We start from the raw sequence: 18,866 nt of genomic DNA on the forward strand, positions 1-18,866 counted from the left end.
GTCTATCTCTCTATCTCCCTCATCCTCCCTTTATATCTCCTTATATCTTTATCACTCTATCACACCATTTATATCTCTATGTCTCTCCCTCTATCTTTATCTCTCCCTTTACCTCTCATTACCTCTCTATTTTTCTCCCCCTTCCACTTTCCATCTATCATCCTCTCTTCCCCTCTATCCGTAGCCATATCTCCCCTTGTCCATCTCTCTCTCTCTCTCTCTCTCTCTCTCTCTCTCTCTATATATATATATATATATATATATATATATATATATATATTTCTCTTTCAACTCTATCTATCCCTCTTTCCTCTCCTTTTCTCTTAATATCCTTCTTTCCATATCCCTCTCCTCCATCTCCTTATCCATCTCTATCTCCTTATCTCTCTTTCTCTTACCCTCTCTATCTCTCCCTTTCTCCCTATTGCAAACATTACATCAACTTATTTGTAATGGAGCTTAATTATCTTCTTAATTTAGAGATTTTTTTTAATCATGTTTGAGTTCTTGTAAGTGGATGTATTGTTGATTTGAAGCTTTCACACCTCCATTTAGACCTTTGTTGCAGAAACACCATAATATGCTACACAAATTTATGAACAAAATAGACCAAAATTTCCCATGATTGACCTTCCACACATCCTCGGCGTACCCATTGCACACCAAGGTGCAATTGCTAGTTCGATAAGTTGATAAGCTAAAAAAAAAAAGAGCCCGATACATGAAAGAGCGAAAATATAAATACCAGAATCGGGGTGGTGATTAGTATTCACGAATATAGACTTGGATTATTATCTCTTCCAGCATATTCTATACTTGGAGCTCTGGACAAAACCCTAGAGCTACTGTGCTGGACGAAATTCCAGGGCATACAGCGGTGGTCCTCTAATAAGCGCCGAATCCGAGTTCCCCATCCAGTGATCACATGGTGGCAGCGAAACCAGTTCGTGGTGGCTTCAAAACCTCTGTAGGGACAAGTCGAGGGTATTAAAAAATGGTGGATTGCACCTGGTGACCATTTACCCGCGCACAGAGTTTACACCTGTTTGAATACTGCGAATATGGTGGAAATAGAGTCGGCTTGCAGTATGTAGAAGTCGTGGCTTGAAAGAAAGTACTCCTTCTAGCCTGCATAGAACCCTAGCAGTAAATGCAGTATCGCTAGCCCCATTACCGGAGTCGTGGTCATCAAAGCTGATGAATATCTGAAGATATGAACTACCATTAGCCGTACACACAGTTGTTGAAGCTGAAGCAGATTTACAGGACTTTGGGAGTTGGAAAGATCATACAAATCGCCCTTGACTACTTCATGCCTGGCATGGGTGCTGGTAGCACTGGTGTGAACTCATTTTATGATTGGAAGACTTACCAGTTCAGCAATATATCTATAAGATAATTTGTAATCTTTGAGTTAGTTAATGAAGTTGATATGAACACTGTTTGTAGAAATCCTTGTTTCTTATGCTATGTTGCAAATATTTCATGCTTGTGTATGCTCTTCTTCATGAATGAGACTTGAAACATCAAACAGCAAAACTGCTTCATTGTTACATAAACTTGCAAATATATCTTCAAAACAAACGCAGAGATTAGTCACAAAAAAGATAGTAAATTCCCACCATTAACCAGCAAGGACATGTCATCGAAATATAACAGTAATCGGGAATTCAAATATTAATGAATGGTATACCAAGTGTTTGTAGAAATGTCAAATGTCAAAAATATAAACACAGCAAGGTTTCTTTACAGAGTTATCACGAAACAAAAAAGATTATGCTACATGATTATTTGGAATCTTTTCTTGAAAAATAAATACTCTTATTTTTTAAGACTGCATATTTTAGTGGGTGAAATTCGGGTGAGGTTAGAAATTGTCCCATTAGCTTATGAAATTTTTTTTGCCACTTGTCGACTAGGTAATATTTTAGATTCTTGCGAGAAAGAAACAGAAAGAAAATGATGTTTATTTATTAGTTTTTTTTTCACAGCATTCTTCATGAGAACACCAGTTTCCCTAAATATTTGAATTTAAGCTTCTAAGATGAATGACACTACCAAATCTATGAACCACCAGCTTAAAAATATTCCTGAAAAATCTCAGCAGCATCCACTGAAATTTTTTAGAAAGCACTGCTCCATGAGACCTTACCCTAAGTGCTGAAATTGAGAAAATGACAGCTTAGTTAAGCGGTGGACAAATTCCCATGATTGAGAATTGCTGATAGTTGGGTCTATAAAACAGAGCATAAAGAAGAGGAGAAGACATTTTTGGAAAATTAAAAAACATTCAACTCTCATTTCAGTGTTTGTGTCATTGCTACAGAAGCTGGATGCTTTGGAGACGAAACAGTTCAGGTGTGAACATTTCATCTTGGGGGACGGAAACCCTCAAAAGCGCTATATTTTAGTTATTGTGAGTACCCAACAAGTTGTATTAAATTGGTAGACTTATCTTTGAATATGTGCTGCTAGCAAAACATTATTAAAAAGCATAATCTTTGCTTGAGTATTTTGTTGTTTGTTTATTATTTGTGGAATTAGCAGTGAATTTTACGGTGGTAGTAGAGCTGTGATCCTACCAGCCCATGAATCATGGAGGGGATTTCAATAATAGATATTTATGAGATAAATTGATGGAAATTTGGAGGAACCAAGATAGAATGATTGATCTTTTAAAACAAAAGTTGCAGCTTCAGAGTGGCATGCATAATCCAGATCCAGCTAAAACATTAAAGAGAGAGGGGAGCTCAACTGCAAATGACTGACCAGCAGCAAGTCCTATTCCAAAGCCTGCTGGATCCATCTTACTGCAAAACAATGAAGAAACGAGAAATCATTCAGATGGATATTGCAGGAATAAAACAAATTCCTTGAAATGCAGAAATACTATATGGGTGATGGTACTCTTTCTATCGCTGAACCAGTAGATCCAGCTGGTGAAGATGCTTAACAAATTACACAACAAAAGCAAAGACAGAAACATAAGGATGGAACTACAGAGCGAGATGTAATGGAAGTAAATGCTGCTCCCCAAAATCACATTCAAGGCCAGAATGATAGAGTTTCAGCCAACGATAGGTTCTATGCAATAATATCAAGGTGGGCTGCACATGTTGCTTCCTTTAAGTCGAAGATAAACAATTCTCAGTTTGTTAGCAATGGCCTTAGCCTAACATTGAAGGCAGAACTGATAAAGAGAGAAGAGATTGGACCAGTCCATCTTCTACTGCCAGGCGCTTGATAGAAGAAAGAGCAGTAGTAGCAGCTCAGAAGCAAAAGCTTGCGGAATTGGAAAATCTGTTTCTCTAATTGAATGGGCAGCTGTGCAAAATGAAGACTTTGAACCCAAAATTTAACTCCTCCACTTGAACCGTGTTGAATTCATCGAGTCATTAGAAGGAACCCCCAATGCAAGAAAGAACAAAATCTGTCGGGCTAAAGATGAAGTAACACTAGTAGGCATAGTACAAAGTGCTGTAGTGAATCAATTGACATCTTAGATCACCCAGCTTTGCTTGCTTGTGGGCAAACAAATCTGGGAAGGGGGGATTTGAAATGTCCCCATTTTCAGTCTGTAGCTATTTGATGAATGAACTGTTAGTGTAGAATTAGCAATTATATAAACTAGTAGGCTTTCAATTTTTAGTTAGAAATGCATTTTGCATTCTGTGAATAATGCAACTGAGTCTTTTAGGCTTTTGTACCTTTTAGTTAAGCAGTAGTTGAGTCTTGAGTGCCTATTAGTTGAACCCCACTGATTGAGGGGTGGACTGGCTAGTTAAATGCTACCAATTTAGGATTGATTGCTTGCCATTGTGGATTGGCAGTTTTGAGGGAGTGTTGTTCAGCTAGCTACTTATGTTTGAGGAAACTAATTGTAAATTAGGTGCCACCGTTTATGGACTGACTTCCCATAATTGAGGAGTATTGGAGACTGGGTGTATAAAACAGAGCATAAGGAAGAAGAGAAGGCACTTTCATGGAAAATTAACAAACATTCAACTCTCATTTCAGTTTTAATGGCATTGCTAAAGCAGCTAGGCATATTGGAGACAAAACATTGCTAGTGTGAACCTATCATCTTGGGGAGGGAAACCCTCAAGAGGAGTATGTATTAGTTAGTATAAAGTTTGTAAGTTGGGGAGTATCCACTAAGTTGTATTAGATTGATGGACCTCCGTTTCAATGTATGCTAGCAGAAAATTATTAAAAACATAAAAAAATAATAATTTTTGCTGGATTAATGTTTTTGGTCTATTATTTGTGCAATAAGTATGGGTTCCTACAAATAGATGCTTTTTTCATCTGCCATCCAGCTTCCAAAGGTCTTTAACATTGTTATGTAGTTTCTTCATGTTGAAATTGGTAGCTAGCTCGGATTATGCTAGCCCAAATTATCAAACTTTAATGTTGCTAAAAGCAATTAAAATTTCATTATTATTCATGCGTTTAAACTCATATAAGGCTGGCCCTATTTTTGGGCGTATAAGCAATGTGTAACGTGTTCTAGGGCAAATTGGGTGGTTATAACACAAGATAGTGATGCCTTGTTATAACACACAAGCAATAATCTCTTCTTCAGTGAATATCTTTGCAATATCAACGAACTTGCCTTAGGCATCAACTAACTTGTTTTGGACATCAAGGAACACACATTAGAGACCATCGATCATACCTTGGAGGCTTGCAATCTTCACCCGAGTCTCAGCTAACATCATCTCGGCTCATAGTATCAAGTTCTAAGTGTGTTTTATCTGCCGAATCTGCCCTTTTGGTGATTGAAGGATATTAGCAAGTTCAGATCAGAAGTTACAAGTTAGATAAGTCAGTCTTGCCTTTGCCCTAGGAGGGTGAATTGTATTTGAGCAACTGCTGATATTAATAAATAAGATCTGAATATTGTTGCTGGGTTTTTCCTCCAAGAGGGAGGTTTTCCCAGGGTATATGTGTGTCATGTGTTGATTTTGTGACTGTTTATCTTGCATCTTGATTTTCTATTCCTTAATGCTTATCTGATTACTAAAAACTAACATGGTATCAGAGCTTTAAGTTCATTCTAAGTAATCAGATTAACAGTAAGCTTTCACTTTCAGTTTGCTGTTTTATTTTCAAGATGGTGACAGGTCGGAAAGTAGAGGACAAACTTGATGGGGCTCTTAATTTTACCTCTTGGAAGGTTCGTGTTCTCCTTGCCCTTGAGGAGATTGATCTATTGCAGTTTGTAAAAGATAAGGATCTACCTAAGCCCTCAGATCTAGAAGAGTTTAAGCAGTTCAAGAAGAATGCTCTTAAGGCCAAGAAGTTCTTAATTGATTCTGTAAAGGATCATCTTGCCCCAACCATCTCCAAGCTACCTTCAGCTAGGGAGATGTTCAAACACTTGGAGGGAATGTATGAGATCAACAACATTAGCTGGGCACTTACCCTAAGGAAGTAACTACTTCAAGTCAAGATGAGTAAGGGAGATTCAGTAATGTCTTTCTTCATGAAAATTTCAGAATTGAAGGATCAACTCAGCTCCATTGGAAATGAAGTTGTGGACAAGGACATTGTCATGATTGCACTTAATGAACTTCCTGATTCCTGGGATCCATTCATTCAAAGCATAAGCGGAAGATCTGAATTTCCCACATTTGATCGCCTTTGGTCTGATTGCATTCAAGAAGAATCACGCTTACTTGCAAGAGGAATGCTCAAGGGCACTCATGGAGGTGACCATCACATGCTTGCATTTCAATGTGTCAAAAGGAAGGGTGGTCATTGGAAGAAGAACAACTTAAAAAGAAATAGAGATTTCAAACCTCCTGTTGTTCACGATTCAAGGAAGAAGCCAAGGGATCTTTCACGTATCCGTTGCTTCAAATGTGATAAGTTTGGACACTATGCTAAAGAATGTCAGAATTTGCCCAAGCAAGGAGAAGCGAACCTGAATGAAGTTGCATCACATGCTTGCATCTTAATGTGTCAAAAGGAAGGGTGGTCATTGGAAGAAGAACAACTTCAAAAGAAACAGAAATTTCAGACCTCCTGCTGTTCACAATTCAAGGAAGAAGTCAAGGGATCTTTCACGTATCTATTGCTTCAGATGTGATAAGTTTGGACACTATGCTAAAGAATGTCAAAATCTGCCCAAGCAAGGAGAAGCGAACTTGAATGAAGTTGCAGATTCGAAGGATAACGAAGACTTCCTCTTCATTTCTACCTTATCCAGCAATGTGCCAACTGACAACAACACTTGGTTGATAGACAGTGGTGCATCCAGACATATCACGGGATATCGGGAGCACCTCTCAGACTTAATGGAGGAAGAGTCCAACCTTCATGTGGTAATTGGTGATGATGCTCGGTATTCGGTAAGAGGTTTTGGTAATACTTCTTTAAATTTAGAATCTGGTATCTCCTTGCATCTCAATGATATTTTATTTGTTCGTGGAATTAAAAGAAATTTAATCTCCATTTTTGCCCTAGAAGATAAAGGTTATCAAGTAGCATTTTCTGAGGGTAGAGTACTTGCATGGCCTAAGAAATCTAGTTTTAAATCTGCTCGTGTTATTGAAAATAGATATGATAGTTTGTATAAGCTTTCAGTTCACCCTGTTCAAACACTCATTCATTAGGCTCTCGAATCTAGTGAGCTATAGCACATAAGGCTTGGTCACCCTTCACTTCCAGGTGTTTATGGTAAAAATGGAAACAACATTGAAAGACTAAATGAATTCAACCACAAAATCCTAACCTAACAATAACAAAGATCCACCATAACATATGAAGATTATCTAAGATAATGTAAATCAAATAAAATCAAAAAGATTATACCATCACATGTCCAATAGGGTTTGGATCTCCATTCTTCCTATCTCCATTGATCTTGCTTAATATATTAGCTCTCAGATTTTATGTGTGCACAAGAGCTCAAAAAAGAACAAAAATGTGGTTGCAAGTAGGTTTGATTGCATGTGAAAATTCGAACGCGTAGTTGGGTTGAATGCTTGATTAGGGTTGATAATGAAATAAACATCCTCTTATATAGAATACACTATAAGAAATGGAGGGATAAGATTAAGAGGTGTAAAAGATAAACGGTCGTTTAGGATTAGAGGGTAGGTAGAGAAAATAAAAAAATAATGAGAGGGTAGGTAGTGTAGGAATTAAGAGATGAATGACATGTGTCATAGGTAGAAAAAGTTAATGAATTAATTAAATAAACAAAGATTCATTTAATTAATAGAGGAAATGGGATCAATTAAATAAATAAGATATTTATTTAATTAATAGAGGAAGTGGGATCAATTAAATAAGATATTTAGAAAATGACAATATAAAAAAATAAAAGTATTTATTTAAATGAGAAATAATGCTAGAAGAGGATAAATGGATTAATTAAATAAATAAAGATTTATTTAATTAATAAAAGAATTAGACTTAAAATAATTAAATAAATGAAATATTTATTTAATTAGACAAGACAATTTTAGGTGTCTACATTTTGCCCCTATTTGAGACAATGCAACTTGTCGCGTTGTTTCAAAGAAGATAAGATAAACTGATACAAAGTTGCCCCAATATGGGAATGATATGCCCCTTCGAGAGATTGGATGAAAATGTCTGGAAAAGATCGCAGACAATCTCTCGATAAGAAAGAAAGGCTAGAAAGGACTGACCCGATGGAGTGACAGAGTCACGGGATAAAGAAGATTGACATGAGAAACTAGGGCTAGGAAAGTTTATAAGATAGACTACGAGGGGAAAACATCCTCATTGTCATCCACACATCCAAGAGATCAGAGTGTAGAGAGAGCAAAGAGCAGTCAGTAGTCAACAGCGATGACATTGGTGCATATATTCAATCGCGTTCGCCGATTTCAGAGGCCAACAGATGCATGAGAGCCGGTAAGTACCACAAAACCTCCTTGTCCTTTGTCGCATTAATTGTTGTCATAAATGCATGCTAGCTAGTGCAATAAATGCACTTTAGATATGTCAAAAGAGGGGGGGGGGGAAGGGATGCTAAGGCGCGTCTATGATTCCAGTAGCGTTTGTGTCAAATGTGAGCGCGTCTGTGTTTTGCAGGCGCGTTTATGTAGGACAGGCGCGTCTGTGCAGAGCAGACATATGTGCAGTATGTAAGCGCATTTGCGTCTTCAAGGACAAATCGACAGTTCTATGATGAACATACGCTGTCGATTAGATAAGCTGCTGAGAGGATACACTCAAGCAGGTCCTCTAGGGAAGACTAGAATAGCAGATAGGGTTAAGATTGACAATTTTGTGATAGAACATACGTTGCCAATCAGGAAACTACTCAAGAGGATACACTCAAGCAGAGGCCTTAGGATAGGATAGATCGAGGCACTTTGTGATGAACAGGGAGTACCAAGATTAAAAAACAGTACTTTGTGATGAACATGGAGTACTAAAAAAGAGCAGCACTTTGTGATAAACAGGGAATGCCACTAGGATAGAAAGTAGTACTTTGTGATGAACAAGGAGTACTAAAAAAAAACAGCACTTTGTGATGAATAGGGAATGCCACTAGGATAGAAAGTAGTACTTTGTGATGAACAGGGAGTACCACTAGGATAAGAAGCATCACTTTGTGATGAACAATGAATGCCACTTGGATTGATACAGTTGATTTGCTTGATTGTAGGAGGACTTACCTATGCTGGAGTCATGAGAAAGATTCCCGCCGACTCAGAGTTTACGAGCAGAGCTGACATTCGAGGATAGAGCTGTAGTTTAGGCTATAAGACTGCGATATATTCTGTATGTGCCTGAGTTTCAGGCGAACATGAGATTGCTGACTGTATTAGTTGAGAGATGGCACTTAGAGACTTGCACATTTCATTGGCCGATGGGTGAGATGACAGTCACCTTGGAGGATGTATATAGGATATTGAGAATACCGATCATTGGGGAGTTAGTTCCTTACGATCGAGAGGGAGACAGGGATGGACTAGAGATGAGGGCTGGACATGTGGCTTGGGAGACTATGACAGCTACAAGATTGGCACTACCAGCGGTACTAGCAGGAGTTATTAGTGGATTCCTCTGTCCAGATAGGGCGACACGAGGGTTGGTTGTGATGGGGGAAGACTCTGGAGACATTGGTGGCTGAGCACACCAGGTTTGCATGGGGGCTGTGTCTGCTGACACACTTGTATTATGAGCTGCATCAATTTATATATCACGGATCAACAGGATTGGGATGCAGAGTGACACTGCTGTAGGTATGGGCATATGAGCATTTGTTGGTTACATGTCCGATACACTTCAGGGGCAAAGGACATGGGCACAGTTATGTACATCTGTATGATATGATTACGTCACAACCACAGATTGGGAGGCTGGAGTATTGGTGTTAGGTTATGGACGAGATAGACAATGTGGTATGGAGGCCGTACTGGGACTGTGAGGAGTGGGAGGATGACACAGTCGAGCTGCCATATGTATTCCGGAGCAGGTCTCTTGATTGGTCGGACACCATATGTTATTGAGAGGCAGTTGGTAGATAGGGTGGGCAGACAGTTCGACATGATACAATGGATGCCATGGGGGTCAGGGATGTATGCATAGACAGTGAGGGATCAAGTGCATTTGGGGCATTGCTTTCGTATGATTAGGCTGTGACACAGATGGTAGAGATGGTTCCCCTGCCTTGGGATATGTGGGCAGATATAAAGGATGTCGACATGGATGCAGAGTATACTACATATTGGGGAGATCATCCCTTTCCACGACTGACGAATCCAGGGGAGCTGATAGATGGAGACAGTAGAGGTGACAGAGATGATAGTGGAGATGGCGGAGGTAGAGGCCGATGGCGAAGGCGGGGCGCAATGGTAGAGAGGAGAGTGGCTCCGAGGAAAGAGGGCAGAGAGGAGAGACAAACTCATGTAGTGAGAGGCAGAGGTGGATTGCCTTTACAGGTGCTAACAGCAAAGGTTCCCAGACTGGCACAGGCTCCTAGACAGGTACAGGGACAAGGATAGGGACAGGAGTAGCCACAGGGACAGGGTGAGGGGGGAGAGGAAGAGGATGAGCCACTATCCTTGGGGGAGATCTGCCAGGGACAGGCAGATGAGATCCATGATCTGGAGAGGGAGACAACTAGGCTTAGGAGACAGTTGAGGGACACTGAGCGGGAGAGGGATCAGGCTATTCAGTGCTACACAAAGGCTGAGACAACACTGAGGGTAGGGAGGCAGACAACAGAGGACACGGGGGCGAGATACGCCTATGTTCTGCGAGCAGGGAGGAGATAGCCTACTGGAGAGACTTGTACTATGGAGTGGTGCTACCAGATCAGCGGGCGAGGAGCTTCTAGAGACCATCGCGGACTGCGACAACCACTGGAGGGAGAGACAGGAGACATGCATCTAGCGGTGGGGTCATGGGTCCTCCACCACCACTAGATAGAGGGGGCATGAGAGATGGTCCTGGGGTGGGTCCTTCCAAGGCTCAAACTCTGTCGAGGCTGGCTGACTCCGAGGGAGGGAGTTCATCATAGCCTTAGAGGGCTCCCTATGTATCAGTTTTGTACCATTTTGTATGATGACACCTTCGGGTGATTGTAGCCATATGTATTTGACATAATTGTATCATGACACTTATGATTTTGATATATATATATATATATATATATATATATATATATATGAGATGATTCATCCTTGCGGCAACTATATGCATGTGTACCTATGTGATGCTTCTATATGTTTTATGATGTATGTTTCAATGTGGTGCTTATGATATGGATGCAAATATGTACATGATGGAATGCAATATGTTTGTTCTTTTATGTTTTTAATGTTATGCAAATGTGAATGTATGGAATGCAGATGAATATGATAATGCAAATAACTATTTACATGATGAGAATGTAAAATGTGCTAACATGTGTTGTGTGCAGGATGTGATGTAATTGTGATATTTATATGTATGTATGAAATGCTTATATGTGGTAATGTAGGTGCAAACTACATGAGATGCAAATGTTTTTGGTGTGTCATTATACCTAGTCATGTGATAGCTGGCTACATAGACTCAAGAAGGACAGTGGAGGTCAATCAAAAAAGGTGGATGGAAGATAGAAGATATGGAAGTGAAAGAACTTCTTGTGCGTTATCATCATTGAGCTTTATTATGGCAAGTAGGTTATGGCAATCCAGACATAGGTTCGATCCAGAAAGTCATTGTACCCGTTTGCATGGAGATAAGACAGTTGCAAACAAAGAATGCCCCAGTTCACACTAGACTCCCAGTGTCCTCATATCCTTGGACAAGTCATAACATTACTAAGAGACAATCCACATACAACAAAGAAAAATAGGTGACGATACCCCATCCTCAACTTTCTAGTCAAAGACATCCTGGAGATAAAATCTCTAGTCAGAGACATCCCGAAAAAGCTAAAAGACATGCCACCAAAAGATAAAATCAAAAGAAAACCAAGACTCGACACTAACATCCACTGTCGTCCTCAAGTTTAGTGTCTCTTGTCACTTGTATAAGTCTATTTAATTGTGGTCACAATGTTTACTTTCACAGAAGGATAGATAGCACTGAACCATAATATTATCTGAGTCTGTTGAAAGATTTGATTTGTTGAAGCCTATTGTTGTTGCCGTGTCTCATCTGAAATCGACTGAATCCATGAAACTGATAATTTATTGCGGAGAAGACGAAACTTTATTGCAGATTGGCGATGCAAGTGTTTTTTTTATGGTGGATTGTGCACGGATAGACTGAAGAAAGACTGGAAGAAACTATACTCCTCAGAACGTATGATGCTCTTAGTTCCACACCCATCACTAGACGTAGGATTTTCCTTAGCCACAGATAGGAGCTTATTTATTATGGACGAAAAGGGTGAAACAGGGATGTTTATTATGAATGGCTAACTAATCTTAGGTAGATTAATAACAAGCCATGATGAGAATGTGTAAGTTTATTATGGATGGATAGGTTGTGAGTGTGTGCAAAGTGAAAGGATGAAATGGAATCCTGAAGGAGGGAGGAGCAATGTCTCTACACATGGCGCCGGTGACCCGCTCTTCATCATGGTACTTTCCCAGGGAGCCACCGAAGTGGTTTTCACCAAGTAACAATTTTTTTATTTTTATGATTTTTTTGTATTTTTGATATTTTTTTTTTGTATTTTTGAATTAGGATACTCCGAAGAGCTATGTGTAAAACCTGCGAAGGTGCATGCTGTTGATAGTATCCTCCAAAGGTTCACCATTTGGGGTTGAGAGTTGATATGCACCAGATCCATAAGCTGCTATAAGGATGTAAGGTCCAAGCCAATTTGGTTCGAACTTGCCCTTCTTCTCTCTATCTTGTTGATTTTTGAGATTTTATTTGAGAACTAAGTCACCCACTTCAAATGTACGAGGCTTCACTTTATGATTGTAATTGCGACTCATTCGTTGTTGATAAGCCTTGAGATGATTAAAAGCAGTTTGTCTTCGTTCATCCAATAGTTCTAGTTCTTGCAAGCGAGAGACCCTGTAGTCTTCATCACTGATAATGTTTTGCAAAGAGACTCGTAAAGATGGTAACTCGACCTCAATAGGTAAGATAGCTTCGGTGCCATAGACAAGTGAATAAGGTGTGGCTCCTGTAAGTGTGTGAACACTTGTGCAATAAGCCCAAAGTGCGAGATTAAGTTGGATATGCCAATTGCGGCCAGCGTCATCGACTGTCTTTTTTAGGATTTCAAGAATGGTTTTATTAGATGCCTCAGCTTGACCATTACCTTGGGGGTAATAGGGCGTGGAGAAACGGTGGGTAATATGGAAGCGGTCACAAAGCTCACGAACATTTTGATTTTTGAAGGGACGTCCGTTATCGGTGATTATGGAAATAGGAATACCGTACCAACAAATGATGTAGTTGAGAATGAATGTAGCAATCTGTTTTCCAGTGACTTGTGTAAGAGGCACGACTTCGATCAATTTTGTTAAATACTCTGTGGCAGTGATGATGAATTTGTGGCCATTGGAGGAAGGAGGGTGAATCTTGCTTATGAGATCGAGTCCCCACTGACAAAAGAGCCAAGGAGTCACAATCGGTTGAAGTTCTTGTGCTGGCGCATGAATAAGGTCTCCATGAATTTGACATTGCTTACATTTCTTGACAAACTGATATGAGTTTTTGCTAGTAATATCCAATCCTGATGAGTTTCTTGGCTAAGGTAGGACCACTAGAATGTGGACCACATATCCCTTCATGAACTTCGCGTAACGCAATCCGAGCCTCGTCCCTTTCTAAACATCTAAGAAGAGAGCCTTCTAGACCTCGACGATATAGGATATCGACTAAAATGACGTATCAGGAAGATTGGCGAATGAAAGTGCGACGTTGATTGTTGGATAAGTCCGGAGGAAGGGTGTTATTACGAAGGTATGTGAAAATGGAACCGTATAATTGGGAATTAGGACCAACGACACATATAATCTTAGTAGGAGTGATCTCATATGAGGGAACCAAAAGGTTATCCACCAAGAACTCATAGCGGGTTTCATTCTGTCGTAGATCTATCAGTGAAGTAATAGTAGCCATGGTATCTGTGGCTTGATTCTGCTCTCTTGGTATCCGCTCAAAGGTTAACTTAAATGTTGCTTTAGGTCATCCACCATTTTTTTGTAAGGCATTAATTTTTCATCCTTTGTTTGGTAGTCATCAATTGCTTGACGAATTACAAGTTGAGAGTCCCCAAAAACATAAAGTTCCTGGATCTTCCACTGAACTGCAATCCGTAATCTAGTTGTTAATGCCTCGTATTCTGCTATGTTATTAGTGCAAGGAAATGATAATCGATATGATTTTGGAATGGAATCCCCTTGAGGTGTGATAAAGAGGATGCCAGCTCCTGCACCATGCTGTGTGTATGAGTTGTCAAAATATAGTTGCCAAGGCTTTGTGTGTGATACCGTCAAGATGGATTCATCTAGAAATCCTGAAGTTATAGGAGCATCCTCTATCATGGGAGCATCTGCTAACTGATCTGTGATAGCTTATCCTTTTATTGGTTTTCTGTCCACATATTCAATATCAAATTCACTCAAGAGCATCACCCATTTGGCTAGTCGACCAGTAAGCATTGCTTTATTGAGAAGGTACTTCAATGGATCGATCCTTGTGACCAACTTAGTTTTATGAGTTAGCATGTTCTATCGTAATTTCTGCGAAGCAAAGACCACAGCGAGACACGCACACTCAATTGGTGTGTAGTTTAGCTCTTAGCCTACCAAAGTACGATTGATGTAGTAGACTGCCTTTTCTTTGCCCTCGTCATCTTGTTGTGCTAAGAGTTCCCCCAATGTTGTTGATGTAGTTGATATGTAGAGTAATAGGGGTTGTTCTGGAACTGGTGGCATCAAGGCTGGTGGATTCAGAAGATAATCTTTGAGTATCTGAAAAGCCTGTTGATAGTTATCATCCCATTTGAATTTGATGTTTTTGTGTAGAAAGTGTTGAAAAGGATGACATTTATCTGCAAGTTGTGCTATGAATCTTCGTATGGACTGGAGTCTTCTTTGCAAAGATCAAAGTTGATTGATATTTCTAGGATTGCCTTGAATTTTTTTGGATCGGCTTCAATTCCTCTTTTTGAGAGAATGAATCCCAGGAGCTTCTCAAAGGTTATTCCAAAGACACATTTCTTGGGGATTAATCTTACTTTGTATTTTTCCAACCGATCAAAAAGATTGAAAGTATGTCCAAATGTGTATCTTTGTCTATTGATTTCCCCAAGAGGTCATCAACATAATCTTTCACAGTTACGTGCATGAGATCACGAAAGATAGTAGTCGTGGCTCTTTGATGTGTAGCGCCTGCATTCTTTAGCCCGAAGGGCATGACATTCTAGCAGAAAGTTCCCCAGGGACAAGTAAATGTTGTTTTGTGCTAATCCTCAGATGCGATTTTTATTTGATTATAGCCAGAGAATCCATCGATCCATCAAAGCTAACATCGCACGACCTGCTGTGAGATCTACGATCAGGTCGATATTTGGCAATGGAAAATCATCCTTAGGACAAGCTTTGTTGATGTCTCTAAAATCTGTGCATATTCTGATGCTACGATCTAGCTTACTGACAGGTACTAAGTCGGAGATCCATTCAGGATAATCAACTGGGAGTATGAATCCGACATCCAATAATTTTTCAAGCTCCGCTTTGACTAATAATACCACTTGTGGATGCATTTTTCTTAATTTCTGTTTTACTGGTTTTGCCCCCAGTTTAACTATCAAATGATGCATTACTAAATCCGGATCCAGTCCAGGCATATCAACATATGACCATGCAAAATTGATTTGTCGCTCTGTGAAGAAACTTATGAACTTTGGTCTTTTTGTCTCTATCAGAGATTGTGCCAAGAATATGTTATGTGGAATTTCTTCTGTACCAATGTTTGTTTTGATGGTCTCCTCTACTAACATAGATGATTTTTCTTCATATGATGCCGGGAGAATGTCGAGTCTTCCATCTTCGGGTGCCTCAGAGAGGTTTTCACCCTCAGATACGTCCTTTCTTTTTATTTTTTTGGGGTCAGACAGTGCCACAATGTGGTTTTCACCGTAAGACCCATGATTTGTTTTTATTTTTACATTTTTGCGACTGGAAGGCCCAATACCCTCACCAAAATATGCCACACTATTGAGTTCTATAGTGTATCTTGCCTTATGGTCCCCAAGTGGAAGATCATCTCGTATGCCTGGATAGTCAATAAAGACTTCATCGTTTTGGAATGTGTCGAACTATATAGGTCCTTCATGGTCCCAGTCAATAAGTTGGTGGTGAACAAGGGGAAGGCCTTCAATGTTTTCAAAGTCAGTGAGACTAAGGGTGAAGATACAATTATATTTAGGTATGTTGAGGTAGTTGTCGAGTTCATCGTTGGCACTCTCCTCATCTGTCTCGATCGTGAACGAGTCCAAATTGTCATCACTAAAAGCGCATTTGGGGACGGGTGTCCTCATCCTTCGTGATTTTGACCTAGAACCTAGAGGCAAAGACTGTGGGGTCCTCAAGGGCTGTTTCTTGACCAACTTTGAATTTTTTTATAAAATTCTTCTTCTTCTGTGGGTTCACCTGGTTCCCTGAATGTCTCGGTGAGTTCATAGTCACTGGAGGATTTGTCCGAACCCCATTCCCATTCTTTAGAGTCGGTGGAATAGCAGTTCTTTTGTTGATCTTTGGAAGCTTTGATTTGTAATGCTTCTTCTGTCTTTCGAGTATTTACCCTAGAAGATATGAAACCAAGCCCTTTCGAGCGCTCTTTTTTAAATGTCAATTCTGGTTGCAAAGGTTGAATGATACCTTAATTTCTTAAGTCGAGAGGACTTTTACCATCATACCCAAACTTTTGTAAGATCTTGAACCCTTTGCCATATTTTTCACATGGTATGCTGATGTGAGCTTGTGTACCATCTTCAGGGTCTCTGTAAAGAATTTTGTATAGATCTTCTTCTTCCACTTAACCCCACTTTTGGAAGGTAGTAGGGTCCCATTTGAGTGTAATGATAGATACCCGTTTAGAAGGATGTGGTCGTCCATATTCTTTTGGTGAACTCATGACTTGTCGTAAGCACATGGTTTGGTTCAAAGTGTATTCACCCATGCCTTTGTCTTGATATTTCCCTTTAAGCTCACCTTGTTTTGATGTTGAAGGTTTTAATGATTCAGGGTCAATGTATGTAAAAGAAGGGATAGCTTCTCTATTACTTGGAATGATTGTCTCAGTTTTTGGTCTCAAGTTATTGCAGTATATAAATGGATTAGGATCACTATTAACTGTTATTTCAACTCCATTGTGAGAAAACTTAATGCATTGGTGGTATGTAGATAGGACTGCCCTCATCTCATGAATCCAAGGACGTCCTAGCAATATGTTGTATGTGAGATCTAAGTCTAGGACTTGACAAACCACATCCTTTGTAACTGGCCCAACTCTGAGGGGCAAGGTGATGGTAATTTTGTTTGTAGCATTCACAACTTTGTCTGAATATCCCAATTGTATTATTGTGTTCAAAGTACATATATTGAGACCAACTCCTCCATCTATGAGGACTCGTTTTATTCAATGTTTGTGTAGGAAGGCTTCAATGTGTAAAGGTGCATTATGTGGTTGGCTCAGAGAAGCGTCGTCAGCTTTTGTGAATGTAAGGGAGTGTAGAACGAAAAGGTATCCCACCATGACTTGAAACTGGTCCACGTTCAGATCAATGGGGACGAAAGTGTCTCTCAAAGTTTTGTCAAGAATGGCCTTATGTGCAGGGGATATGTGTAAGAGCTCAAAGATGGAGATAAGCGCGAGTGTCTTCCCTAATTGTTCTACAAGGTCATACTCAGGTTTGGTTGATGAGGAAGCAATGTTTTTAGCTGGAGCACCTTGCAAAGTGAATTTACCTCGACGAGTTGTAACATTACATTCAGAGGTAGGTTCAGATGAAGATCCAATTCCTTTTAGGACAACCTTGGGTCTTTGGGTAGAATTCTCAGGCGTTTTGTCCTTGATGATAATGGTAGAGACATAATTGTCCATTGAAATGTGGTTGACAGTTGAATTATAGTTATAGGATGCTCTGGTATAGTTGGTTTTCTCATCTGTGGCTTTAGCTTTTCCCTTGTCGTGCTTTGGGAATGGTTCTTTAAACATCTCATGTTCTTGATTGGATGAGTGTCCTTCAATCTCAATGTCACCTCTATCAATAAGGTCTTATATGATGTTCTTCAGTCGATGACGATTTCTTGTTTTATGTCCCTTGCTCTTGTGATATTTGCAATATTCATCGTCCTTCCACCAATTTGGTTTGACCTTTGGCTCATATGGAGGCAAATTTGGAATTGTGATTATCTTGTTTGCTACTAGCTTCTTGAAAGCTGACTCAAGTGGTTCTCCCAATGGGATGTACTTCCTTCATGATTTGAAAGTTGTTTGAGTATTCACTTGATTGTTTGTAGAGCTTGATCCCGAAAAAACGATTTTGGGTCGTACTGTATTGACATCAACAACACCATCATTGACTGTGTTCTTGTTTTTATTCCAAAATCTTGGCTTGTCTTTTCCTTTAAAGTCCTCTTTGTTTTCTTTGAATATTTTGACGATGCCTTGCTCAATTAAGACCTTCTCTGTTGCTAAGACTTTTCCAATGACGTCCTTGAAAGTGGAAAAACAAGCTTTCCTTAGATCATAACCAATTTCTCTGTGGACATTCTAGGTGAACATCTCTACCATTTTTTTTTTGTGGAATTTCACAAGAGCATCTACTGGCTAGATTTCTCCGTCTTTGTAAAAATGATGAAAAAGATTCTCCATCCTTTTGCTTGGTGTTGCACAAAGTAGTGAATGATATGTCTGTCTCTATGTTGTATGAGAAATGTTGGATAAATGCCTTTGCTAAGTCACCCCATGACTTAATTCCAGCTGGGAGTTGGGAGAACCATTCCATAGCTTGATCACCTAAGCTCTGTGGGAATAATCTCATCAAATATGTCCCTTCTGCTGCTACCTCAATGCAAGCTGTGAAAAACTATCTTATATGTGCCTTAGGATCTCCTTTGCCTATGTACTTATCGAACTTAGGTGTCACGAAATGTGTAGGAAAAGGAGGCATTGGAATGCTTTTGTCAAATGGGTAGGGACATATGTCTCTCATTGTGTAAGCTGGCTTCAATGTATTTATGTCCTCCATTTTCTTTTGTAAGTCCTTAATTTGCTGCTCCAAATTGTTCTTAGGTGGAGATCGACTTCCTAGACCATATCCCATGCCTGAGCCACCGGTGGAGGCAGAGCATGTTGCATATGTGGATGATACTGATCATACACATGTTCATATGGAGGAGGTCTAT

General features: G+C 39.7%; 1 protein-coding gene across 7 annotated transcripts in view; it reads left to right on the top strand.

The window, feature by feature from the left end:
- Nucleotides 1–18,866, top strand: part of LOC131029934 (uncharacterized) — a 58,051-nt gene that overhangs the window by 10,769 nt on the left and 28,416 nt on the right. For 5 of the 7 annotated variants that reach the window (XM_057960617.2, XM_057960618.2, XM_057960620.2 and 2 more), the window contains exon 3: nucleotides 2,327–2,416. The exons of the other annotated variants lie outside the window; for them this stretch is intronic. In XM_057960617.2, coding sequence (XP_057816600.1) covers nucleotides 2,327–2,416 — 90 coding nt within the window. The remainder of the gene's footprint in view (nucleotides 1–2,326; nucleotides 2,417–18,866) is intronic. 7 annotated transcript variants of the gene reach the window in all.

Source organism: Cryptomeria japonica, chromosome 3 (genome assembly GCF_030272615.1).
Source record: "Cryptomeria japonica chromosome 3, Sugi_1.0, whole genome shotgun sequence".
In the NCBI taxonomy this organism is placed as follows: Eukaryota; Viridiplantae; Streptophyta; class Pinopsida; order Cupressales; family Cupressaceae; genus Cryptomeria; species Cryptomeria japonica.